This window comes from Onychomys torridus, chromosome 10, assembly GCF_903995425.1.
Source record: "Onychomys torridus chromosome 10, mOncTor1.1, whole genome shotgun sequence".
In the NCBI taxonomy this organism is placed as follows: Eukaryota; Metazoa; Chordata; class Mammalia; order Rodentia; family Cricetidae; genus Onychomys; species Onychomys torridus.
This window is the reverse complement of record NC_050452.1, coordinates 30,749,088-30,774,545: the sequence shown is the minus strand read 5'-3', so window position 1 is coordinate 30,774,545 and position 25,458 is coordinate 30,749,088. Positions and strand designations below refer to the sequence as shown.

Below are 25,458 nucleotides of genomic sequence, written 5' to 3'. Positions count from 1 at the left end.
GCAGCCCTATACCAGATCTGACTCTCCTGCTCTTTTGGGTTGTTCCACCAGCCATGGGTAGCTGTGTGTTGAGACTGTAATAGCTAGGCAAAACAATTTTGACTCAGTATCAAACCTGTTTAAAATGCTCTTGCTAACTGACAGACCAGAATCTATGTCTGAAATAGGCCATTCCTCGAAGGAGAGACTTGGGCTAGTATAAACTAACTAACCTAAGAGACCAAGAACACAGGCAGTATGCAGAGAGGGCCATCGCCATCAGCAATGGGTGCCTCCTTGGTTACTGCTTGTGTGGTCAGAAGGTCTCTCACCCTATGGCCTCAGGATTAGACCACATATCTGTCATTGCTGAAATGGTATGGGTAATGAAATGCTGTCTCTTGTTCTCTCTGGCTCTTTACTTCTTGTTACTTACCCCTCCGCATTTCTCATGGCCTGCTCTGGGCAGTAGCTTTTGCCTGTACCTACTTTCCCTGCAGGGGGTGAGGGTCTCTTAAAGAGTAGGTCCATATGGTCTCTTCACGAACGAGCTACTTCTTCTTTCTGTGTCTTCTTCCTTCTTTTCCCCACTAAATTTGCTTTGTTCATGGCTGCTGCCTAGAGCTGAGGCCTTGCTCAGGCTTCTTGATACTTTTTCTCTGAACTTATTCATCAGACCACACCCCACAGCTTCTCCCATGGTTAGCAGCTGCATTGGCCTGGGCTCATCTTCCCCAGTGGGGTTTATTACCAACTGCTCAGGTCAGGGATTTCATCCAGGTACTTCTGGCTTTGCACTGTCTTGCAAGGTTTTTTTTTTTTTGTTTTTTTGTTTTTTTAATGACCCACACTTAGGCAGTTTGAGTCTCTGCACAGATAGGCACAGAATGGAGACAAACTGCTTTTAGTAGATGTACTTTTTAATTGTCTTATGGTCTATACATATGTGCATGCATGCCATAGTATTTGTTTGCCATGTTGTGCATGTGGCAGTCAGGGGATAGCTTGTGGGAATTGGTTCTTTTCAACCATGTGGGTTCTGGGGATTGAACCTGCCAAGCCTCTTGACTCCTACTGCTGTAAGTCTTTCATGACCAGTTGAACAACTGACTTGCAATAAGACTTTGAAGAATACTGTTCTCAATTCCTCTCTGCTGGGATGATCAGTGTGGGTGAGACCACAGTTGATTGCATGACAATTTGTTTTACTCATGGGTCTACAGGACTTTTGATAAGTCCAGTGGTGCAGAGAAGTGTTACTTGACTTAAGGCAAAAGACCCCTTAGCTGTGGTTCTATGCAGGTGGCAAGTTAGATGGACACAGACTCCACAGGTTTTGTCCGGCATACAGAAAGAGCTCTGTCCATCAGAGAGCAGGCAACCATCACAGTATACTACCCTGTTTAACTCTCACAGTGGCCTTAACAGCCGCTTCTGTTTATAATGAGGGAGTGGAGGCATGAGATAGTCCAGACTTGCCTAAGGTCATAGACAGGACTTAGATCTTGGTCTTCTAAACCTTTACTTCTGCTGCATTGTATATGGCCCTAGTGTTGGTGAGTCAGTAGTGAGTGCTTTTGCTCAGGCCTTAGAGTGAGTATTGTCTTCTTATATCTGGAGCTGGTTTGTCTGGTTGTACAGAGAACCTACTGTGGACATCTCTAGGTGGCTGTAGGAGAACAGCTAGGTTTGGGACAGGACTTGTGACCATTCCCAGTGTTGTTCCATTTGTATTTGCAAGTACCATTTGAGTTTTGAAAAGGTTCTACCTGGGATTTCAAGTTTGGGCAGGCCAGGCTCTATCATTTTAATCATGCATCACTGTGTAATGAAGCATACTATTTGACCCCATTTGGCACTGACTGACTCAGGATTATAGGTTTCTGTCAGGGTTGAAAGCTTTATTGAGGCTAGATGCAATGAGATTGCTTCCTATGGAGTCCTACCCGTGAGCAGCTTACATGAGTTGGTGAGAAATGTCCCTGAAGAACCCAGTGCTCAGAATCTGATCGCTCTCCCCATTCTCCACAGAGCAAATCTGTGGCATCAGTGGGCCTCCCCGTATATCTGTTAGGATTGGAGTGGTGGTGGTAGTAGTAGTGGCATCTTTAGCCTCTGAGAATTGGTATGCAGACTAAATCAACTCTGCTTCTGAGGCCCCTGGAAAGTACTTGGTACATTTTAGCCTGATCAGCTGCCACTGCCCAGTGTTGTTACTCTAGTTAATAAGAAGTGCTTGTTGACAAAACCTGATGCTTTGGCCTTGAATTAAGGCCTTCCCTTCCTTTGGCTTGCTTCTGTGTTTGGCTTGCAAACTTTGCTGGACTCCTTGACTGGTTTAGGACTGCACTATTTTCCCTTGTGTTATGGAGTCATTTCAGGTCTGAGGGAAAAATGTAATGGTGCATGCAATACTATCCCTGTGCTGCAGGGGCTGTGCTGACTGCATGGCCATCTCCCTGTTGCTGGCAGCAGCCTGCTCTGATAGTGGTCATGTCCACCTGGTAGCTGTGGGAACCAGGCTTGAGAAGTCTAAGAACATGCTTTGCCTGAGGCTTAGCTGCTGGTTAGTAGGTCTGTTTACCTATTTCAGAAGCCTCCCTAACCCATATTTTCTCTCCCAAATTACACATTTGGTTATAGTCAGAAAAGAGGTCTGGCCTCCATAGGGTATCAGTGCAGATGGACCTACAGCCCCAGTCCTGAACTTTGAGCTTGCATCGTCTTGTCTGTAAGATGGGGTAATACTAGCCATACTGATAGTTAGGGAGGTCAGATCAAACAGTGTCTAGAGCCACAACAAATGGAAAGAAGCATCCAGATTCTGGGGCATCTCACTCATGGCCTAAGATTGCTGGCCTTAGCATAAATTGCACTAGACCAGGCTCAATGGAGTGCTAATTCTTGCCAGAATGCCACATGCCTTAGAAACATTGTCAGCACAAAGCTTTGGGTAACAGACACCTACTTACTAGGCTTGGAGCATCCCCTTGCTGGTACTGAACTCTCACCACTCAGCCTTGTATCGGGTCTGAAGCTAGTATCAATCTCTCAGCTCTAGATAGATAGGTAACTGGAAGGGATTTCCCCCTTCAATGAGACAATTTTGGGATAAGAAGGGTAGGAGCCTAACCCTGTACATTCCAGTGTACAGAAGCTGTTGCACTTTTTAGAAGCCTTAGTTGACTTTTCTGGGTGAGAGATTAATATTCTAGCTTGTGTCAATAAATCCTCTTCACAGGATAGTGTGGTTCTCATCATCCACAATGACACAAATCTATGGCAGTTCCTCACTTGCTTTCTTTCTAGCTCTATTGTCTCCCTTAGAGATGCCCCTCACCTGTGATAGACAACCAGAAAATAATATGTTTTGATTTTACAGGGATCCCAAATCATACATTATTCCAGAAGCTGACTCTCCTGAACCCTTCTACTGGGTGTTTGGAATGTGGGTCACCAGGTGTGATTAAGCTTCTGTGGCTGCAGTCTGTGGATCAAATCAGTGATTCTGCTTATGGAGGTCACTTAGATTTCCAGGGCATGATAGAATTATTGACAGGACAATGTGCAGTGATGGCATAGCAGTGGCCATTACAATCGCCATTCCTCTCTTAACCAGAAGTACAGAAGACCTGCCACCATGTGGACGTCCTGGGTAAGGGGCTGCAGACCCTTGGAACTTCATAACTGCCTGCAAGGGAAGTATGCAGACCTGTCCTAAGGCATCATCACCACAGCAGGGAGTTCTTAGACCCCTTCAGCCCATGGCTTTCCTTTTGAACAGCAGGGAAGACTTGGAGTGCACTCATCCTTACAGTGAACTCAGCCACAAGCAGCACCTTTTTTGATAATATGATAAAGAGTCACCTTGGTGTTTTTGTCCTAGGAATATGAAGACAAGGCTGGAAAACCAAGCAGGCCACCCTCTCCAAAGCAGAATGTGAGGAAGAACCTGGATTTCGAGCCGTTGTCCACCACGGCACTCATCCTTGAGGACAGACCCGCGTGAGTCTGAGGGAGAGCCTCTGTGCTATCTATTGTGGGGATGAGACTAGCTTGTCCACTCTTTTTCCAAAGGCAGGAGAGGGGAGAAGAGTGGCTGGGTCTCTTGCTACCTCCGCGTCAGCCTTCACTCAATGTGACACCGATGGTGATTTGGGAAACTGTTCTGTATCATAGAAATTTAACCAGGATTAAAGGAATTTCAGGCAGTATTTGCTTGTAGTTTATCATCCAGGTTTACATTGTGTAGCTGTTATAAGTACAAGGCCAGTTTGTGAGTGCAAGGAACCCTGCAAGCATCCTCCAAAGTGGTGTTTTGAAGATGTACCTTTATTTGCAAGACACCTCCTAGAGTGGTCTGTGGAGTTTCTTGGGTGGCTCAAGTCAGGACTTCTCTCTCTCTGGGCCTTGGTATCCCTGCTGTGTGATGAGGAGATCATGACCTGAGACCTTCCTAGAGAAGGAAGTCATAGCTAAACTAATTACTGAATTTACACAGAAGAGTGTGTTGGGGAGAAGGGTTCCCACTTGTGGAAGAACAAGAACAACAATGGGCTGTCCAGCATTGGGCCAGTCAATTCCAGGATCCTGTCCATCTCTGGGAAGTCAGGCCAGTGAGATGGTCAGTGAGCAAAGAAAGAGGCTTGCTGCCAAGCCTGATGATGAGCTTGATTCCTGGCACCTGAATGGTGGAAAAAGTCAACTGACTTTTGCAAGTTATCCTCACACACACACACACACACACACACACACACACACACACCCCAAAAAAAAAACAAAACCAAAAAAACCAAAAAAACAAAACAACAACAACAACAAAACACGGGGTGGGGCGAGAAAATGTAATCAAAGAAAATTAAAATGTGAAGTCTAATGAGGGGTATATCTGCCATTAGTTCCTGGTTCTTAGAGACCAGGAGTGTGGGGAATCCTGAAGAGGAGTTTGGAACTTTAGGGTGAAGAGAAGACCAGCTCTTTTAGTGTGCTGAGAGGTAGACTGGGGGCTTGCCACCTTTAGCCAGAGGCAGTGGGTTGCAGTCTCTCAGGGAACTTAGGTGGTTATGGTACTTGTGAGATGTAGGCCAGGGGTCACCACATCTCATCAAGTCACCTGCCAGAGTCCACCGGCGTTTCCTATAGGATCTGTGTAGCTTCTGTGTGCATTTGTGTAGAACAAAGGAACCATAGAACTGTGTTAGCTGTTGCTCTCATTGCGGTGGCCAATACTTGGCAAAAGAAGCTCAAGGAAGCACGGGTTTATCTTAGCTCACAGTCTGAGATCTAGTCCATCCTGGTGGAGAAGGCATGGGGGGGGGCAGTCATGTGAGGTGCCGATCACATTGCATCAGCAGTCAGGAAGCAGAGGGTACTGCTGGTGCTGAGCTTACTTCCCCTCGGCCTTTGGAATGGTGTCACCCACATTCCTTCTTTACAGCAGTCTGGAAATACCCTCACAGACACACCCAGAGGGATATTTCTTAAGGGGTTGTAGCAGACGGTGTGATTACCTATCACAAGAGCTGATTTGAAACTGAGCCGCTTAAACTGCCATTTAATATATACTGTGAGGTCATTCCGATGCAAAGATCAGCTGTTGACACTACTGCTTTGCAGTCAAATCAGTTTCTTTGGAGAGTAGGGTGACTTTTTCTGTATCTTTATAATCCAGTATTTCACAGTGAGTATTTTGCTTTGTAATAAATGTCTTTGCAGGGAGATAGCTTGGTGGTGGAGCCCTTGACCTTGTGTGTATAAGGCCCTAGGCTCTGTCCTCAGCTGAGCAAGGTGGCACACATTTGTAGTTCCAGCACTTGGGAGGCTAAGGTAGCAGCATCTCCTGGCCTATGTAAGACTGTCTCAATGGAACAAATACAGTTTTAGTTTATGAAAGAACTGTAGTTTTAAACAGTTGATATTTTGACTTTGGGTTTTGCAACTTTTATACAATAATGCTTTAGGGATTTTTTTTTTTTTTTTTTGCCTCAGACTTTTATCTAGTTGTAACATGCAAACCTATTTATTTCCTGTCAAGAAATCTCCCAGCAAAACCAGCTGAAGAAGCCCAAAAACATAGGCAGCAATATGAAGAGATGGTGGTGCAGGCCAAGAAACGAGGTACTGTGAAAGCGGGTCAGATCCTGCGGTGTGTGCGCTTTCTCCTTATCGTGTGGAGCTCCTGACCTTTAACCTTGATGAAGGTTTCCATACTTTGACATGTGTAGTTTTCCATTAAACAAACAAACACGGGTGCTTCTCCCCATTCCTGGTAGCTTAATAGCCATACATGAGAGTAGGGAATGATAGCACATACCTGTTAACCCAGCACTTGGGAAGTTGAGGCAGGAGGCTCTTGAGTTCAAAGCCAGTCTTTACTATATAACGAGACCCTGTCACAAAGAGCACATAGACTTCCGTGAGAAAAGAGACTGTAGGATAAGTGTGCTAGAAAGAGTAGCAGCCAATAGTGACATGCAGCTATTTTTCCCTCCTTGGGCTGTTGTCTTCAAGATGTGAGTAGATTTGATAAGTTCCTTTGCAACACCTAATGTCTTAGTTAGGGTTTCTTTTCTTTTTTTAGCTGAGGATCGAACCCAGGGCCTTGCGCTTGCTAGGCAGGCACTCTACCACTGAGCTAAATCCCCAACCCTAGTTAGGGTTTCTTTTGCTGTGAAGAGACACCATGACCACAGCGACTTTTATAAAGGAAAACATTTAATTGGGGCTGGCTTACAGCTTCAGGGGTTTAGTTCATTATTATCATGGTGGGGAGCATGGAGGCATGCAGGCAGACATGGTGCTGGAGAAGGAGCTGAGAGTTCTACATTTTGATCTACAGGTAACAGGAAGTGAACTGAGACACACATCCTCCAACAAGATCACACCTCCTAATAGTGCCACCCCCTATGAACCTATGGGCCAATTCAAACTACCACATCTAAAAAGCTAGAGAGCATTAAGACTCTAGAGTGTTTGTTTTGTTTTTTGTTTTTTGAGGCAGGGTTTTTCTGTGTAACAGCCTTGCTGTCCTGGAACTCACTTTGTAGGACTCTAGAGTGTTTTAAAAGTACATATAATAAATAATTGGAATATCATTCACCCCTTTAGAAGGAAATTCTGACACATTACAAAAATGGTTGAACCTGATTGATCCAAAGTGTAACAAACCAGGAACCAAATGACCAATACTATGATTCCATTTCTTTGGGGTGCCAAGAAGCAGTGTATTGAGATCCTTTAAGCAGAAGGGGATCTATCTACTTGGGGAGGGGCAGACAGGGAGTCAGTGGTTAATGAAGACAAATTTAGACAAGGAGAAGGTTCCAGATAGGATAGTAATGGGGGTGCACCATGGTATGAACAAATGTTATGAAATTGTATGGGTAAAGTGATTGGAAATAGTAAATTCTATATTATGTCTCTCCATCACAAAAAACTATATACCTGTCCTCAAGTACCCACAAGTGAGTGGGTTCTACAACCTCTTGCTGTTGCCAGGATCTAAAGCTGCTCAAGGCTTGTTTATAAAATGGCATATCTAAGTACATACAAACTGTGTACATCCTTCTGTATACTTCAGCTCATCTGTAGATTACCCACAGTGGTTTTACACTATGCAGCTATTTATCAGAGGATTGTTCAGGGAATATGACAAGAAAACAGTCTGCACACGTTTGGTACAGGCATGGTTGGATTAGCAGAGTCAGAGGCTGGAGAACCCATGATGTAGAAGCTACCATTGAGTAGACTAAGGAAATTGTGCTGGTAAGGCAGGAGGAAAGGACAAGGGGCTGGAGCCACAGCTCAGTGGCGGAGAGTACTTGTTGCGCTTGTAGAGGACCCAAGGTGGGTTCCTAGCACAATATGGTAACTCACAACCATCTGTAATTTCAGTTCAGGGTTTAATGCCTTCTTTAGACCTCTGAGGGCACCAGGCATGTACATGATACACATGTATACATGTAGGCAAAACACCCATACACATAAAATTAAAAAATAATAATTAAAAAAAAAGAGCACTGCACAAGCTGTTAGGAGTTAGCTTAGGGGTCACATTCAGAAAGAGTGGGGAGCATGAGTGTTCTTGTGATTCATTCCATTGCTTTGATTGGATGGTTTCATAGGCTTGTATGTTTTGTATTCATTGAATTATATTTGGATAGTATACTTCTCTAAAAGAGTAAATTATACTCAATGCTTTTACTGAAGGATGGACAGTGTTAAGTGGTGTATGGTCCACAGGGAACAGGGTATGGTAGCATATACCTGCAATCTTAGCTCTCTGGAAGAAGAGGAAACATGATGGGTTTGGGGCCAACCTGGGCTATATATCAGGTCTTGACCCTGAGTTCAAAAAATAAACCCGTAGAATATGAAGTGTCAAGAGTAGACATGTGCTGTCTATCCACACCCCCACCTGGCTAGAAAAGGCATCAGGTGACTAATCACTGTCTGTCTTACTCTTTGAGGCAAGATCTCCTGCTGAATTTAAAGCTTGTGGTTTTTGGCTAGACTGGCAGCCAACAGGCCCTAGCAATCCTCCTGCCTCTGCTTTCCTCAGAGCTGGGGTTACAGGCAGGCATAGGACCATACTCAGCTTTTTATGGGTGTAGAGATCTGAATCCCAGCCTCATGCTTTTGCATCAAACTCTTAACCACTGACCCACATCTCCAAATCCTGCTTCACTGTTATTTTTCTGATGTTTTCTGATGAACTTGAAAATGGTAGGTACTGGCTGCTCAGTGTTTTCTTCTTTATTTATGATTTATAGAGCTTAAAGAAGCCCAGAGGCGGAAGAAGCAGCTGGAGGAAAGGTGCAAGGTTGAAGAAAGCATCGGAAATGCCGTCCTCACCTGGAATAATGAGATCTTGCCTAACTGGGAAACCATGTAAGCATTGTCTCCTGCTGCTTCTGCTGCTGCTGCTGCTTCTGAGTGTGGCCACTCACTTCTTGAGTCTGTAGGAGGCAGCAGCTGTAGTTGAATAGACACCTTGTAAAGCCTTTGATAAAATTATTTTTTGCTGTGGTGTAGTCCTGTTGTTCCTGCTGGACATGGTGACACCTTCTTCCGGTTTATCTTTTGAGAGCCTGAGCCATGTTTGTAAAGCTTATGCCTGTGTCATACTTAAAATTTTGGTAACTTCTTGGGAGTCTCTATATGAAATCTGGACTGTGTAATGTAGTGGACAGCCTTCAGTATGAGAGGGGCTGCCCTGCCTCTGCAGACTGTTCCCTGCACCAACAGGAATTGCTAATCTGTAACCTCTGAAACTTTGCCTGCCCTTTCCCTGTCTACAGTGTCCTGAACCTTGTCACCCTTCTAAACACTGTTTTTTTTCTCTAGCTCAGTCTTCCCAGGGAAGATGTCTCCCCACACCTCCACCCCCAGAGAAGACTCCTGTGAGTCTCCTGGCACAGCCTGCTTGAGCATCTGTCTCTTTCTCAGGGTGGAAACCACTTGTCTTTGATGTCATCCTGCAGTGTCAGAACAGAGTGGCACCCCACAGCATCTAGCAGCTGTGGCATCCTCACTTCTGAGGATCTGCTGTGCATTTCGTTTTATTCCTATGTGGCCAGCATAGGCAGGGTCATTGTGACCACTTGACTTGAATGACTGTGTTTTTCAGATGTTGCCAGTTAGCATCCTGTCTCCAGTAGTGTGTGGCTGTCACCTGTCTCTGGGCTGCCTGTGAGGCTCCTTGGAGCCTCCTTCCCACTACACTTCCATAGAAGAGAGCTGCCGCCATGCCTCCCTGTGCCCAGCATGCCTCTCTCATGCCCTGCACTCCTCACCTATGCACAGCTCTTTACAGTCCTGTAGGAGGCCACTCTATCTTCTCTGTCTGTGTTTTCTGCTCAGAAAGCCCTTTTGGTCCTTCAAGTGTGCAGACTTCTATAGTCACGCACAACCTGGTTCTGGAAGGTTTCTTGGCTCTTTGGCCTGTGGTGTTTCCTTCACAGTGCCTGTCACAGCAGTGGAAGGGTTGTCTGGATTTCAGTAGAGCCAGGAGGGTGAGCTCCCCAGGGAAGGGGCAAGGGGGTGAGGCTTGTGTCCAATGAGCCTTTCTCATCTCATCCTTCTCAGAGTAAACTCAGAAACTCCTGCTTCCATTCTGTTCAGGTGGTGCTCTAAGAAGGTTCGAGACTTGTGGTGGCAGGGAATTCCTCCGAGTGTGAGAGGCAAAGTATGGAGCTTGGCCATTGGCAACGAGTTGAACATCACCCACGGTGAGTGGCTGCATGATCCTAGGTTCCCAGGACCCCCTAGGTCCATCTTGGGGTTCTGGGACTCCCTTCTGTCACTTTCGCCGTGTTAGGGAGGATGGTAACCACTTCCGTGAAGCTGTGGTGGAAAGGCCAGGTAAATCTGTCTTTTCTGAGAGGGTGTCTGATAGTGGGTTCAATGCTGGCTGCTCCAGTCTCCAGGGAGGTCAGAGCAGGTTTCCTAAAGAAAAGGACAGCAGACACAGGGCTCCAAGTCTCAGTGGGGTTGGGTAGGCAGAATCTCTTCTCAGAGTTAGACAGGAGAGTGAAGGTAGTTGGGTACTTAGGGTACCCTTTGGTGGTTTGTTTGTTTTTTTGTTTGTTTCTCAGCCCAGTATCATTAGGGCATTAAGCTAGCATGTGAGGGAGGGAGGAAGACCCTTACTAGAAGTTTTTAAGCTGTTTATTGTGTTTTTCAAGTACTTAGCTCCATACTAGAATGGTTGACTAGTATGTGCAAAGTCCTACGTTCAGTCTCTAGTATTAGAACTTTGAGGAAAAACAAGTAGGCATGGTGGTACACACCTGAACTTGAGAGGCTGAGGCTAAAGGGTTGTTGGGAGATCTAGGACAGTCTGGGCTACAGGGTGAGGCCCTGTCTCTAAAACAAAGCAGATCTCCAAGTCTCTTAAGTGCTCAGCTTTTGTGTACTCTGCCATACCAGCCTCAGTTTACTTATTCATGTATAGTGCCCAGTTGGGCTCTGGATGTCAGAGTTCTCGAAGCACACAGATCAAACATGAAGCCTTAATACAGGGGAGTTTCATTTCCTCCTGTTGAAAGAAAGCCATCTGGCGGGCAGGCCTTCCTCCTTCCTCTTGTGGTCCCATGCCTACCTGCACATTGAAGTCACGCTGCTTTCACTCTGGTAGAGACTCTTCAGTTGAAGGCAGATTGCGTCTGCCTTACCCCTCTAGTTAAGTTACTGTGTTCATCTTGATAGTGTCGCCTCTCCCGTGACTGTTAGCTTTGTTCCAGGCAGTGTCTTCACCTTGAAAAGCAGAGCTGTCTTCCTTCAAGGAAGATGGCAGGGCAGGGAGCCTTCTTCTCCAAACTCCTTTTCTGGCTAAATCTGTCCCTGCCAGAATTTCTCTGTAAGATCTTTGTGTGAGATGTGTAATATGTGACTTGAAATATATCTTAGCCTCTGAGAAGAAGAGGTGAGAAGCCGCTGAGCATGCAAAGATCTGTGTGCTTGAGAGTCTTCTAAACTCTACCAACAGTTCCTGTGTGTCTAATTGGATACAACATGTAGTGCTTGCATATTTAGTTTTTGGCTCTCACTGATGCTTGGGTTTAATTTACTTAAGACCCGTGATGGACTAGATGTTGACAGATGGAGCTAAGCAGCTACCTAATCGTGTATGCATCTTGCCCACCTACCTGTGCCTTAGAAGCTTACTAAGCTCACCCTGTCGTAGAGCTAATGTCTGTCTGCAGTGAATGCTGCATCTTGTCCGTTGTCTCCTCTGCAGTGACCTTATTGCACTGCTGTCTATTCTGTCATTTGTGCCCAGCCTAATCTTCTGAATGCATCAGGACCCCATGAAGTATTTGTTGAGTGGATAAAAGTACTTTATGAGCGTCTGACCTCATCTTGCTGTTTCTCCCAGCCAGTCTGAGACAATAATCTTGGTCTGTTGGTGCCAAGCACCAGCTGCTGTTCACTATGTCACATCTTATTTAACATCGGCTGTGATGGTCTCAGGCAGGTCTTGGGGGCCACATTTTCTTCTTAAAAAAGTTTAGGCCCTGTGCCCTGTATCTGAATGTGGAAGAGATTTGGAGACTTCTGACAGTTCTCTGACAGCAAAAATCCTTGTTCTTTGAGAGCTCTGCCTGTTCAGGGTACCAACTCATACCCCCCACTCTTCTAGCAGCAAGATGAGGAATCCTGTGCCATATGGGTAGCAAGCTCCTCATGTCCTTATTTGAAGATGACGCTCATCTTAATTCCAGAAGTCATAGTTCTGAAAGTTAAAATTCTGAATATTGAAATCCTTGACACTGAATTCAAAAACAATCCCCATGGAGAAAAAGCTACATGGGAAGGCCAAAATCTCTGGAAGGATTGTTCGTGCAAAGCAGCAGGGTCAAAAAATGCCAGTATTTAAAAAACAACAACCATGGGCCGTGGTGGCACACGCCTTTAATCCCAGCTCTCGGGAGGCAGAGGCAGGTGCATCTCTGTGAGTTCAAGGCCAGCCTGTTCTACAGAGCGAGATCCAGGACAGGCACCAAAACTATACAGAGAAACCCTGTCTCGAAAAAACAAAAAAACAAAACAACAACAACATATGTCCGCAGAGGTGTTTCTCCAAGCTAATGACATTCAGTAGCTTTTCAGGAACTCAAGCAGCATTTGCCTGAAGATGTCAGCAGTTACTTACTAGTTGAAAATTATATGGGATACTTCTTTCCAGAAGCTGGCAACAGTGTTACAGGCTGTTCACTGGTACTGCTGCTGCAGCTTCTGCTTCTGTGGTTTGTTCAATGCAGGTGGAATGGGTGAAGGAAGTATGGTGCAGGAGGCCAGGCAGCAAGTGTCGCAGGGGCCAGTCATGTCTGTGTACAGTGAATCCTAGAAGAATTAAGAAAATGAACATATAGATGTGTCTCCAAGGAGAGCCATGGCCTAAAGGAAAGAGCAACATGGTGAATTGTGTCAGCTTTTATGGGCTACCTCCATGGAGCTGCCCATATTCTACCCCTGTAAAATGGTTTCCTGTGTAAAATGTCCTTTACTCTGTTTTGTTTTTAAGCAACCCCCCCACCCCGCAAATTGTCAGCATTTTTTGCAGTTTGGTGTGTGTGTGTGTGTGTGTGTGTGTGTGTGTGTGTGTGTGTGTGTGTTTTAAGATTGTATTTGTTTTTTATTTTATGGGTATGGGTGTTTTGCTTGCATGTATCTCTGTGTACCACATGTGTGCAGTGCCTGCAGAAGCCAGAAGAGGGTGTTAGATCTCCTGGAATTGGACTTACAGATGGTTGTGAGCCACAGTATGGGTGCTGAGAATTGAACCCAGGTCCTCTAGAAGATCAATCAGTGCTCTTAACTGCTGAGCCATTTCTCCAGCCCCTGTGTTCTGTGCCACTTTCAATATTCCAAGTAGAAGTTGTATATAAACTTTAGATTGCCCCAATTCATTTTGTGCATTTCTTTCAGATTTGACTATGTGGATGTGCATTACTGTGTTGCTTGTGTGTGTGCAGATTGGACATTTGCATTTGTAGAACATTCTTTGAAGTCTGGGCTCTTTGGGTGACTATATGTGCAATGGTAACCTTTCTTAGTTTTGATCAAAGATTTAGGTTGTCTAACCCAGTGTTTCATGTGGCTAGTTAGGAACTTTGGTGCACAGTTATGAACCATAGTGATAGCTGTTCATATATTTTGCTTTTCAGCATATTTCTGTGTATATAGGCCATCTGCTTGTGATTTCGGTATATAATGCCTTTCATCCACGGTGATGCTTACGATTCACACTGTGATGCCTGTTTTGTTGTACAAGGCAGCACATGAAGTGGTCTGTTGTTCTTATGTTTCTCAAATTCCCCTCTTGATGTGTTTACATTTTTTTCTTTTAGAATTCTATTTTTAGGATTTTAGACTTTAAGGATTTCAACATTTAGCATTAAAGCATTTGGGATTGTCTTTGGAGATGATGACTCAAACCCATTAGAAACCAGTTAGACTCTTTCCGCCTATCCCTTAGTCCATAGATGAGATACTGATTGATCTCTTCAGTCCCAGAGCTTTTGGTCTGGATACAGAGGTAAGCAAGAGACTTTGACCATCCAAGAGCCAGTCGGCCAGTCACAGAAAGTCAGCAAGATGAGAATAGGTAGCTGTGGAGGAGTGGAAGGCACCAAGCACTGTGACAGGGTCCACAGTCTGCTTTGTAAAGGGCTCTCTTTAGGCAGGGCGCTTCCAGGCCAAGCTGGGAGGAGTTGTTGGAAGAGTGCCTTCCTGACCTTGGTAAAGGAGATAGTTGTGTGCTCTCTGGTGTTTGGTGAGGGAACATGTGCAAGTCTGACTCACCAGAGCCTTTCTTTCAGAGCTCTTCGACATCTGTCTTGCACGGGCCAAGGAACGGTGGCGTTCTCTCAGCACTGGAGGCTCAGAAGTGGAGAACGAAGGTACAGCTCTGCCCTCACCGAGTGGTCACTCACAGCAGCAGTACTCACCAGCTCCAGTGTGGCTTTACGGCAGAGGGACTGTTCAAAAACAAAAATGGAAAGGAAATAACTTTTAGAAGAACTAGAACCCCACAGTTCCCAAAAGGGTTTGTGTCTCTTGCTCACACACAACCAGTTGCTTCTAATTAAAGTTGCCCAGTAGCCTGGTTCATTGAGTGTTAGCTTCTAGAGGCAGCAGCAGTGCATATCTGTGAGCTTAGAGGAAAGACCCATTGCACACGATGTCTCTGTGGGTAGGCAGTGTGACTTTTCATGCTATCTTATATGGTATTGGAATTTAAAAATACAGAAAACATTATTTATGAATATTTGAACATAAGCTGTTCCTATTTTTATTTAAATTGACAAGATTTTGTGTACCTATCATGCACATGTTTTGAAGCATTTATAACATTATAATAAAATGTAAGTAAATGCATTTAAATAAGTTTTAAAAAATTCAGAATTATATTTTCAGGATTTTAGACTTTAGGGATTTCAACAGTTAGCATTTAAGTATAAATCTAGGTCATTTATGCTAGGTAATACACATTACCTCACATGATTGCTCCCTTCCTCTCTATCTCAGCACTCGGGTTACAAATGCTAGGCCATCTTTTTGTTACTGATCTATGTCTAGTTTGGGTTTTTTTTTTAATGGGGAAAACAGTTTTCCTCTGTTAACAGCCTGTTTCAAGGATACTATGTATAATTAGCTATAGCCACTATTTTGTAGGGATTTTCTTTAATCTGAAATTTTCTATCTTTTGACCAGTATCTCCCTGGTTCCTTCCTGCCCATCCTCCCCTACCTCTGGTAAACACATTCTGATTTCTGTTTCTTTTTTCTCTTCCTTTCTTCCTTCTGTGTGTGTGTGTGTGTGTGTGTGTGTGTGTGTGTGTGTGTGTGTGTGTGTGTTTTGTTTTTTGTTTTGTTTTTGTTTTTTTTTTCAAGACAGAGTTTCTCTGTGTAGTTTTGGTGCCTGTCCTGAATCTTGCTTGGTAGAGCAAGTTCAAGGCTGGCCTCAAACTCACAGAGATCCGCCTGGCTCTGCCTCCTGAGTGCTGGGATTAAAGGTGTGTGCCACCACCGCCCGACAATGATTTCTGTTTCTTTGAGTCGACATTTTTAGATTGAATCTACAAATGATATTGTACAGTTCTTGTCTCTCTGTGGTTGGTTTTTTTGCTTAGCACAGTGTCCCTCAGCTCATCTGTTGTCCGTATCTGCTACCTTTTCTTCATCTGTTTACCTAGAGCAGCCATGTAGGTTGATGAGTCATGGAGATGAGATACCATTCTCACTTCCTTAGCTGCACACCCAGGAGTGGGATTTCTGGATCATATTTAGTTTTACTTCCAACTTTGTTTTTTTCCCCCAGTCCCAGTTTCTCTGTGTAGTTTTGGTGCCTGTCCTGGATCTCGCTCTGTAGACCAGGCTGGCCTCGAACTCACAGAGATCCGCCTGGCTCTGCCTCCCGAGTGCTGGGATTAAAGGCATGTGCTACCACTGCCCGGCTACTTCTAATTTTTTGAGGCAACACATAACAAATTCTCACCAGAGATTCTTTGGGTAGAACAATCATCTTTGTTATGATTTCCCATGCCTGGGTTCATTGTGTGTATTTCCCAACTTATACTTATTTTCCTGATTGCTGTTGATGACAAGTAATACCAAACTAGATTTTGGTTTTTAGACTCTAGAAAATAATCTGATGTTCTGGCTGGTGCTGTGAGACATTTTGATCCCTAAAGTGAGAGACTACACTTGCCATGCATTCTTCATGAAGGTGGACACACTCTTCACGTGTAGACAAGGCGTCTACTTGTGTACTTGTGAACAGCTTTCTCTAGCTCACGTTATATAGCTTCAGAGCCTTGTAATGACACCTGTCTGTGCTGAGGTGTGCAATGTTTTTTGCTTTTTTGACAGATGCTGGGTTTTCAGCAGCAGACAGAGAGGCCAGTCTGGAGCTTATTAAACTGGACATTTCTAGAACATTTCCTAATCTCTGCATTTTCCAGCAAGTAAGTGGTGGGGATTTGTCACAAGTGTTCTCTGTTTAAGTTTTATGAATACCGAGCTGCATGTATCTGTAGTCCTATTTGAAAGGTTATCTAGGGTTTAGGTGGGGAATTAGGTGGGTATCACTGACAGTGCATTTAGATATTTAAAGTGAGTGTAACTGGTTCTTATTGATCATATTTCTGTTTTAAAGGTGATTGGTTGTTTTTGTGAAGTGTGCATGCCAGAGCCTCAGTAGGTGGTGCAGAGGGCTTATGGGTGGTTGTGCTGTTACAGTGTTCCTCATGCTCTTCTGTTGTTAGGACTGCAGGTAACCGTGTCCTCTTGGTAGGAGCCTCCATGTGACTTCAGGGGCCTGCTGAAAGTGGGGCCAGGAAGGAGTGCCTCATAGCCTTGGTGTAGCCGGGATATCTTGGGATTTCTGAGATGATGAGCCAGGAAGTATAGGGAGTGGACTCTTGTCTTTGGATGTTAATGGAGCAAGAGAGACCTCCCCTCAGTCATTTGGGCACATACAAAGATGGCTGGCAGCAGATCTTAGAGTCTTCTCTCAAGACCTTGTGTTCTTGAGAGATATACACCCAGAGGTTTCCTTTGAGCCCTCCCTCCTGCAAGCTAACAGTATTGCCAGCTCTCTTCCGTATTTCTGCACCTTTCCCTTCTCAGTGCTCACTGCTTTATCTGAGAGCCTAGGCATTGTAGGTCACCACAGCAGCTCCCTCACCTCTCCTAGCTGCTCTACCTCCTTCCATTCACCTCTTTGCCTGCTGATCAGTATTGCAATCTCAAGTCATGCACCATGGTTCCCAGTTTGTTAACATGCATTGCACACCATGGCTTACTGGGGAAAGGTGGGTAACAAACTGGAATGAGTTATTTAAGTGGCTGCAGAATGAACAGGCCCAGAGTATTGAGTTTAGGTGGGCTTGGGAGTAATGTGGTTGGGCTGGAAAGTCTGACAGCACAGGAGAGGCACTGTCCTCTTCTGGAGTGTGAAGAATCAGAGGTCACATACAGGAAGAAGAGAACAGTCTTGTCTGTGCATGCACTAGGTTTAATTAATGTAGTCTGGCAGAGAGCATGTGCCAGGTGGAAGTACAACTGTGACAGAAGTGTTGGGACCCTGTTCCTGTGCAAGAGTGAGTGTAGAGGACACAGTTGTCCCTGCATCCTCTATGCAGAACTGGTAAGTACGTCTCCTAAGCTAGAGCAGTGTATGTTGAGGGCAGAGTTCTAGGACTCTGGTTTGTGGCTGAGAATAAGGAAGCAAGCATGACTTGGCCAGGCATCAGGGACTAGCCAGCTTCGGGGGTAGCACCAGTCTGAGTACTTTGAGTGCTTGGGGATAAAGGGCCAAGAGGAGTCTTTGGGTTCTAGTGACAGGGTTGTTGCTGTCTCAGTGATTCCACAAAGCAGGGTCCCAATGTCTTAAGTGTGGAGGATCTTAATTCAGCTGGAAATGTTTGCATTTGAGCTTTAGGACTCCTTCAGCCAAAGCCAGGGAAAAGTCTATAAGGCTGTCCAGTCGTTTGGCCCAGTATCTAGCCCATAAACCCTTGGGAGTACTGCCCAGGCTTGGTGGCATGTGTGGACTTAGCTGGGCAGCATCTTCAGAATGGCCCTTTCTCTTTCTGAAGGAGTGCCTTTCTCTTCCCACACACTTTTGTAGGCCTCAGCCCACACCATACCTTGTTGCCCACTGCCTGGTCATCTCCTCTGAGGCCTTTTACTTCCTGAACACTTGGGCCTTTCCACCTCCGTGGGGGCTCCTGTGACTCTAGCTCTGAAGGGGCTTAGGCAGTGCTGCTTTATGAAGGGGGTTAACTTTGGTCTCACAGATTTGGGTTTGATTCTGATCAGTTGCCTTCTTGCTAGTAGTTTGCCTCAAGTAAAATATTTAATCTCTCTGCCCTGTAATCTGTTCATCTGTGACTAGGGATGATCTCTGCAGCCTTAGAGCCTTATTCACAGTACTTGACTCACAGAGGGAAGCCATCAGTGCTATACTGACTATTGATTATCTTCGACTGTATTTGAAACTAGATGACAGTGGGATCCATTAAAGACTAAAGAAGTTTCACTTTTGGCAGCCCAGAAGTGGGGACATGAGAGTCTTCAGAGGGAGCTCATGGTTCCTGGTCTCTTGACTGTCAGGGAGAAGCTTTGTACCCTTTCTCACTGGCAGAAGCTAAAACCAGAGATTTGAGACCAGAAAGCAAGTGGGATTCAGAGCATAGCTGGGCAGGCTTCCCAGAATGTTCCTGAAGGTCCTACTGTGCTGTGGGCCAAACCTCAGAGTCATGGAGCACTAAGAGCCTGAAGTTTCATCAGAGGCTGAAGCCTAGCTTTGCATCACTGGGTCTTAGAGGGCTTCTCCTGAAACATGGTCCCTAAATTCTGCTTCAGAAATGTTGAAATGCACAGTCCCTTGGTGCTTACCAGGGTGAGCTCTAAAGAGGGGACATGGAAGCTCTGTGGTCCCTTCTGGGTAGTTTGTTCTCTCAGGCTTCCTTTAAGTGAGACTTCCTTGGTCAGTGGTTTTTAGTCCTGGGAATGGATAATGGTAAATGCAATTAAATGCAAAGGCTAGAGAGAGAACATGAGAGTCCAGTACAAGTGAAGGGCATTCAGGAAAAGGAGCTGGCACCAACATGAGGGGATGGAATGACAAGGTGGAAAATCCTTTAAGGAAAGAGCAGTATAGTCTTTCCCAGTCTCAGATTACATTGAATCTCTTTATTCACTCTAGTCCTCGGGTCAGCTCATGATCTGCCACCATTGTTCCCAGCCCTGTGTTTTGCCTTCCCCTGCCTCCATTCTGTTTTCTTTATTTGGCTTTTTGATACAGCTTTTTTTTTTTTTTTCTTTTTTCTTTTTTTTAAATAAGTAAGAATGCAATGGTCTCTGCTGGGAGTTGTGGCATATACCTGTAATTCCTGCACTTGAGAGGCTGAGGCAGGAATTTGGCTATACAGTGAGACCCTGTAACCAACCAACCAACCAACCAACCAACCAACCAAATAAAAAATGAAAATGTTATCATCTGGTTCATGTCATTCCTTTGTAAGCTACCCTGAACTACCTGTGGAGTGACTTCCTAGTCATATATGCCAGACAGAATATTTATTCCTGTGTTATATGAGGGCATGCGGTCGATGTAGGCAGTTAGGAACTTCATTTAGGTCCAGCCTGTCCCTTTAGGGTACACTAGTAACAGTGTGGGACAGCTCTGGGCTTGTCTTCTTGTTGTAGGAACAAATGAAATCTTAGCTGGGGGAGAGCTTGAAACGAAATGGAATGCACAAGGAGCAAAGACTTGGAGCACGTTTTCCAAACCCTGCTGTTCAGAAGGATGCAGAGGAAACGGAGTGACGGGCAGAGGGAGGCAGAAAGAACCATCCTTGTGGGCACAAGGCTCAGCCTCGCCACTTGCTTTGAGGAGTCTTGGCCACCTGGCTTACTACTGAACTTGGAATAGAACATGACTATAACATGAGCCAAAAGAAGGGCATTTCATGAGGGTACTGATCATAGCTGACCTTTTTTTTTTTTTTTTTTTTTTTTTTTTTCCCCTTTTTTGGTTTTTCGAGACAGGGTTTCTCTGTGTAGTATTTTGGTGCCTGTCCTGGATCTCACTTTCTGGACAAGGCTGGCCTCAAACTTACAGAGATCTGCCAGGCTCTGCCTCCCAAGTGCTGGGATTAAAGGCATGCGCCACCACCGCTCGGCTCCTTTAGCTTATCTAGAGTAGTTTCATAGACAGAATTGCAGATTTCTCATTAACAGCAAGTTACTAGCTCATTTATTAAATTGCATAATGCATCTAGAGCTGCTAGCATAGTGCTCAGCCAAGTCCCTCTTGTGTGATCAGCAGGGTAACAGTGGTGACAGCCGCAGCAATGTAATTGGATGCTGTTCTAAGACTAACAGTACTTATGCATGTGTTGATTTTGGTATGTCAATCCTTTTAGGGTGGTCCATATCATGACATGTTGCACAGTATTTTGGGCGCTTATACTTGTTACCGGCCGGATGTGGGTTATGTAAGTGATGCTTTCCAGTTTTTTTTTTATGATGTTATGGTCTATAAAGAAAGTCAAAACATTGCCCAGCTCTCATATTGAATGCTATTGTGGCCTTTTGAAGAATATAAAAAAGTCTTAAGAGACATGAGTTGATTCAGTTTCCTTGGAGAAATTGGGCTGACATGGCTGCTCTGTGGCATTCATCACATTTTAACTAGGTGTGATGTTTACTTTTTGCATGTGATTTATCCCTGAAATTAAATAGAAAAGGCTTTACCATTAACCATTTTTCAAAAGTGTGATACTGCTGTACTTGTAGCTAAATGGATGCATTATGTATGCATGGTCTTACTTAAGCCTGCTGAGTTCATACATGTGAGCACAGCACCACAACCCAGCACGGCACACACCAGATGCAGTATTCCAGATGCCAAAGGCCTAACATGAGGTTGGCTTGTGATTTTCCATTAGAAGGGGGAAGAGGATAGAGGGAAGAAAGAGCAGGTGCCTGATAGACAGAGCTGTGGCTCTGAGGAGGGTGGGTCTGATCTGACAAGGTTTATTTAGGGGGTGAATGGGTGTCTGTAAGGGCCTTTTTATCAGGAAGGTGTATTGGTTTCTCTTTATAAATAAAAGCTGCTCTGACTTTTGTGGCCACATTAGTTAACATAACCTTTCTCTCCTTCCTCAGGTTCAGGGCATGTCCTTTATAGCTGCAGTGTTGATCTTGAACCTAGATACTGCAGATGCCTTTATTGCTTTTTCTAATCTTTTGAATAAACCCTGTCAAATGGCATTTTTCCGAGTGGACCATGGCCTTGTGAGTATGCTCTGTGTGTGTCCCAGTACCATGTCTTTATGCATTAAGAACTACCCAGTCATTCTGTCTTTTCAAGGTGGGAAATGCATAATGGGCTGTTTATAATGAAGAACACATGAACTTAAGTGTAGAAACATGTAGACCATTGCACGTTGCATTCTCCCAGAGAGACAGTGTGTCTAAAACACTGTACCTTATCTATGGAGGTGGAGGGCAACTTCTGTGCAAGCATATGCACTTTGTGTTAGGGAGATGTAACAGCAGTGCCCTCCTTAGTTGAGTAGAATACCTGAGGGCTAATGTGTGCTGCTGCTCACTGTCAGGGTGGGACTCTGCTCTGTGGAACCTACGCAAGCACAGAAGAAAGGAGAAAGGAGACATGCTCCAGACCAGGCTCCCTTACTTTGACAAGGCAGTGGTTTAGTGTGCTGTGTAGATGGCCTTTACCATTGGTGGCCTTTAAGAGACCCCCACATACTTCGCAGCTGAGTCCCCTACATAGTCCAGATGTGGGAACAGACTGAGGAGAGAAATGGCTTATCCAAGACATATCTGGGGTTTGAATCCATTCTGGGTCCTGAACTTCGTTCTCACTGGAAGAAAACTCACTAATCCATCAGCTTTTAAGTTGGTGTTGCTTTGATTTTCTGGTCATTACCACTAACTAGTCTGTCAAGACCTCAACTATCTGATGGTGTATGTCAGCTTGGAGTACTTCCTTAAGTGTCTTCAGGATCCCCACAGTCTTTGTTCTGAAGCTGTTAGTGGAGTGTCAGCTAGCAGGGTCCTTCAGGAAGATTATTTGGTATTCAATTTCTGTAGCTCAGAGTGGCGTTGATACAAAGTTCTCGTAAGAATTGGTTCTGAGAAAAGTCACAGCTGTGAACAAAGCAGTATGCATAGAGATTGTTACGATACAATTATTTATGATTGTAACTATGAGAAGGGTTTGAAATGGGGCAAGGGGAAATGGAGTGGTAAATGAAATCTGCCGAGACCCCCAGTGCAGCAGTGACTCACTGCTGTGTAATTAGTGTGCCGTGGACCCAGAGCAGCTCTCACTCTGTGTAAGAGTTTCACTGAACAGGTACAGGGATCCTGTCACAAGCAGATAAGAACTTCCCGAGAAGAGAATGAAGTCTTCAGGAGAGAGTCTCACCCTTGAACAGTTTGTTGCTACTATTGACTTTATATTTCCTATGTATTAGTCCTAGGAAGGAGTTTCCGGATGTCAGCTTAAATTTGTTTTGTTTTGTTTTGGAACAAAGACTTAACTGATAATCCAGCTGGCCCTAAACTCATAAGCTGTCAGAGCCTGCTGACAGTCAACTGGTACTGTTTCAGCCTCCTGACTGCTGGGATTATAGTTGTGTGCCACCAAGCTGAGCTTTAATTTTTTTTTTCCTTCTATATATAGTAAGATGGTACCCATTTCTGCTAATTTTGAAGACCCCAGATTCCTCTCTTGAATGTGGAGTGAGGGAAGGGAGAAGCAGCGTTGTAGTGTTGAGTGGGGCCTTTACTCTGGGCAGCACTGGCAGGCAAGCTTTAGGCCAGATGACTGCTGTGGGGGTTCCTGTTCATTGGAGGCCTCGACACACTCCTGCCACCCCTTCCGCAAGTGTCCCTAGACATTGCCACATGTCCCCGTGATCTACAGTGTAGTCCCTTCCTGAAAATGAGTAAGAGAGGTCAGGGTTGGGTTCTGCCTCTGCACTCAGTGGACGATCAGTAGAGCAGACTCACCTCCCCCAGGTGTGCTCGCTCCTATGGATTGCTTCACGCCGTCTCTCCTCCTGCCCTGTTGCTTTCTTTCCTTACAAAGCTTGTAAGGACCTGGCCTGTTGCCGCCTCCTTCTTGTAGTGTCTTCGTCCGCTGTGGTCAAAGACCTACAAGTTGAAACTGGAGCGGTGTTGCCCTTCCCTCAGACTCTAGTCTTGTCTCTCCTATTGTGAATGTGCTGGGCATGGGCAGCAGGCAGCTTGCTTTTCCAGGTAACTCTCACAATGCAGCTGTAACCTTCATAGCTGTAGAGGCTGTGGTTCAAGTCCCAGCTCTACCATGTACGGGTACTTTGCCCCTGTGTGGCAAGGTAAGCAATCGCTCTGGGTTTCAGTGTCTTCCCTGTAACTTGAAGAAATGATAGGATGTGAACAGCCTGCTATGAGAAGCGCAGAAATAGCATTGTGCTTATCTACATGTTGCCTGGATAACAATTACTAGATTCTAAGCGAGCAAAGCTCTTGATTCGTGTGGATTGGAAACTCATGCTGATAATTAGTTTACCAGTGTGTTTAACATTGTCTCTCTAGATGTTGACTTACTTTGCTGCATTTGAGGTATTCTTTGAAGAAAACTTGCCGAAACTGTTTGCGCATTTCAAGAAAAACAACTTAACTGCAGACATCTACCTAATCGATTGGTAAGATTTGGCTTTCCTGCTTTCCAGAGCACTTCTCATCCCTTGTCCATTTTCCTGTTGTCACTGCCAGTTTCTTGGAGGGCTCAGCTGAGTTTCCTTGTCCTGCTTCCCAGCTCCCCTCTGCACTGAATGCCTCTTGTTTATTCTCCAGGCTCTTTGTCACAGTTTGTGACTTGACTGACCTTCTAGACTTCCTCAATAGACAGTGCCTTAGACCTGTCTGTTTCTAAAGCACTGTTGCCAATCCATTAAATGAGATGTCTGTGGGCAGCAAGTCTGTGCCAGACCTTTCACTAGAAGTCCACTGATGCAACATGGAGTAATTGTGTAAATTGCTTGAGTGAATGTGGAAGGAGAAGCAGCGTGTGGGCTTCAGAGCTTTGGTCACTGCACTGCCCTGTCGGAGAGACTGAGATAGAAGTGGAGAGAGGAGGTGATGGACCCCCAACCTGGGTGAGGGGGGTGTGGGAAACAGCATGGAGGGGCCTCAATAAGCCAGAGCATAGCGACTGGGCTGGTGGCATTGGGGGACATCATTAAAGGCTGGGGATAAGGGTGGGGAGATGGGGAAGCCAGAACATCTGGGGCTCGGAGGCCAAGCTGTGGGCCACGGGAGATGGTGACGGCCTGCGCTTGTTGTGTAAGTCAGCTCTAAGCAGCGTGGGAGGCAGGAGCTCCTGGGTGAGAGTTCAGTGAAGGAGAACAAGGGCTGACAGAGAGTAGGGAAAGGAGTCATGGCAGGTCCTAGGTACATGTTGTGGACTTGCCAGGGGATTATGGTGTTGTTGGTAGTGCTAATGTGGGATTGCTCGTGTCAGCAGCTGATATCTAAAACACAGAGGCCATTTGACTTTGAGCATGAAAATTTTAGAGAGATCTAAATAGAAGTTTCCTGAGACATGTAAGTTGGAGGCTCCAGAACTGTGAGCTGGAGCAGTAGATCAGATCATCTTTGTACAGAAGTAGTTATGGTCATGAGGAGAGGGTGGCTATCACCCTCAAGTGTAACCAGGTTGAGAGTCAGGTAAGGGACCTGGAGACCTGAGCACTGCCAGGAACAGTTGTCATTTGGTGGAAGAGTGTGCCTCAGGATCCCTGTGCCCTAGCCAGGCATGATGTACTGGTCTACAAGGGCCAGGAAACCTCTTTAATTGTGCTCCTGCAGAGACCATGATGATCAGCTATTTAGGGCATTTCAGGGTGACTACTCTGTCTTGGAGAAGGGGCTTTTTGGGGGAGAGATGTCATTTGGCCAAAAGGCCCATGTGGACTGCAACACTAACTCAAGAGAGGTAAAATGAGCTACTCAGCCACTCTGGACAGAGAACTGGCTGTTTTAGATTTTCTCTCACTTTCTTTAGGAGGCAAGAGGTCTTCTAAAAGATAAATAAGTACTGTCCAAGCCTTGTCCAAATCACTCAGTAGGGTAGAGCTGTCTGCATCCTTGAGAATGAGTGTCAGATATCCATTGTGTTGCTTCTGTCTTAACCTGGTGACTGTTTGGTTCAGCTGACTGTGTATATGAGGGTTTGGTGGTTGGACTTGTAGCTGAAGTCACTGGAGCTGATGTTGTTGTAGAATGTAAGCACCAGGCTTGGATGGGCCACCATTGGGAATACTCAGCTGTCCTGTCTGCTTCTGCTACATATAAATGTTTGGGATATCCTTTTAAAGGGGTACCTTTATGTGGTAACCCAGTAGGACATTAACTTGTGTATACTGGGACACAGGCTCCATGAAGC

General features: G+C 45.2%; 1 protein-coding gene across 4 annotated transcripts in view; it reads left to right on the top strand.

The window, feature by feature from the left end:
• The window catches only part of Tbc1d14 (TBC1 domain family member 14), a 91,110-nt gene that overhangs the window by 54,647 nt on the left and 11,005 nt on the right, over positions 1-25,458 (top strand). For 3 of the 4 annotated variants that reach the window (XM_036200912.1, XM_036200914.1, XM_036200913.1), the window contains 9 exons: positions 3,866-3,984; positions 6,014-6,096; positions 8,751-8,868; positions 10,102-10,208; positions 14,304-14,384; positions 16,356-16,450; positions 20,420-20,491; positions 21,165-21,293; positions 23,607-23,716. In XM_036200912.1, coding sequence (XP_036056805.1) covers positions 3,866-3,984; positions 6,014-6,096; positions 8,751-8,868; positions 10,102-10,208; positions 14,304-14,384; positions 16,356-16,450; positions 20,420-20,491; positions 21,165-21,293; positions 23,607-23,716 — 914 coding nt within the window. Of the gene's footprint in view, positions 1-3,865; positions 3,985-5,967; positions 6,097-8,750; positions 8,869-10,101; positions 10,209-14,303; positions 14,385-16,355; positions 16,451-20,419; positions 20,492-21,164; positions 21,294-23,606; positions 23,717-25,458 lie in introns of those variants that run through there. The other variant, XM_036200915.1, reaches the window with a different exon arrangement.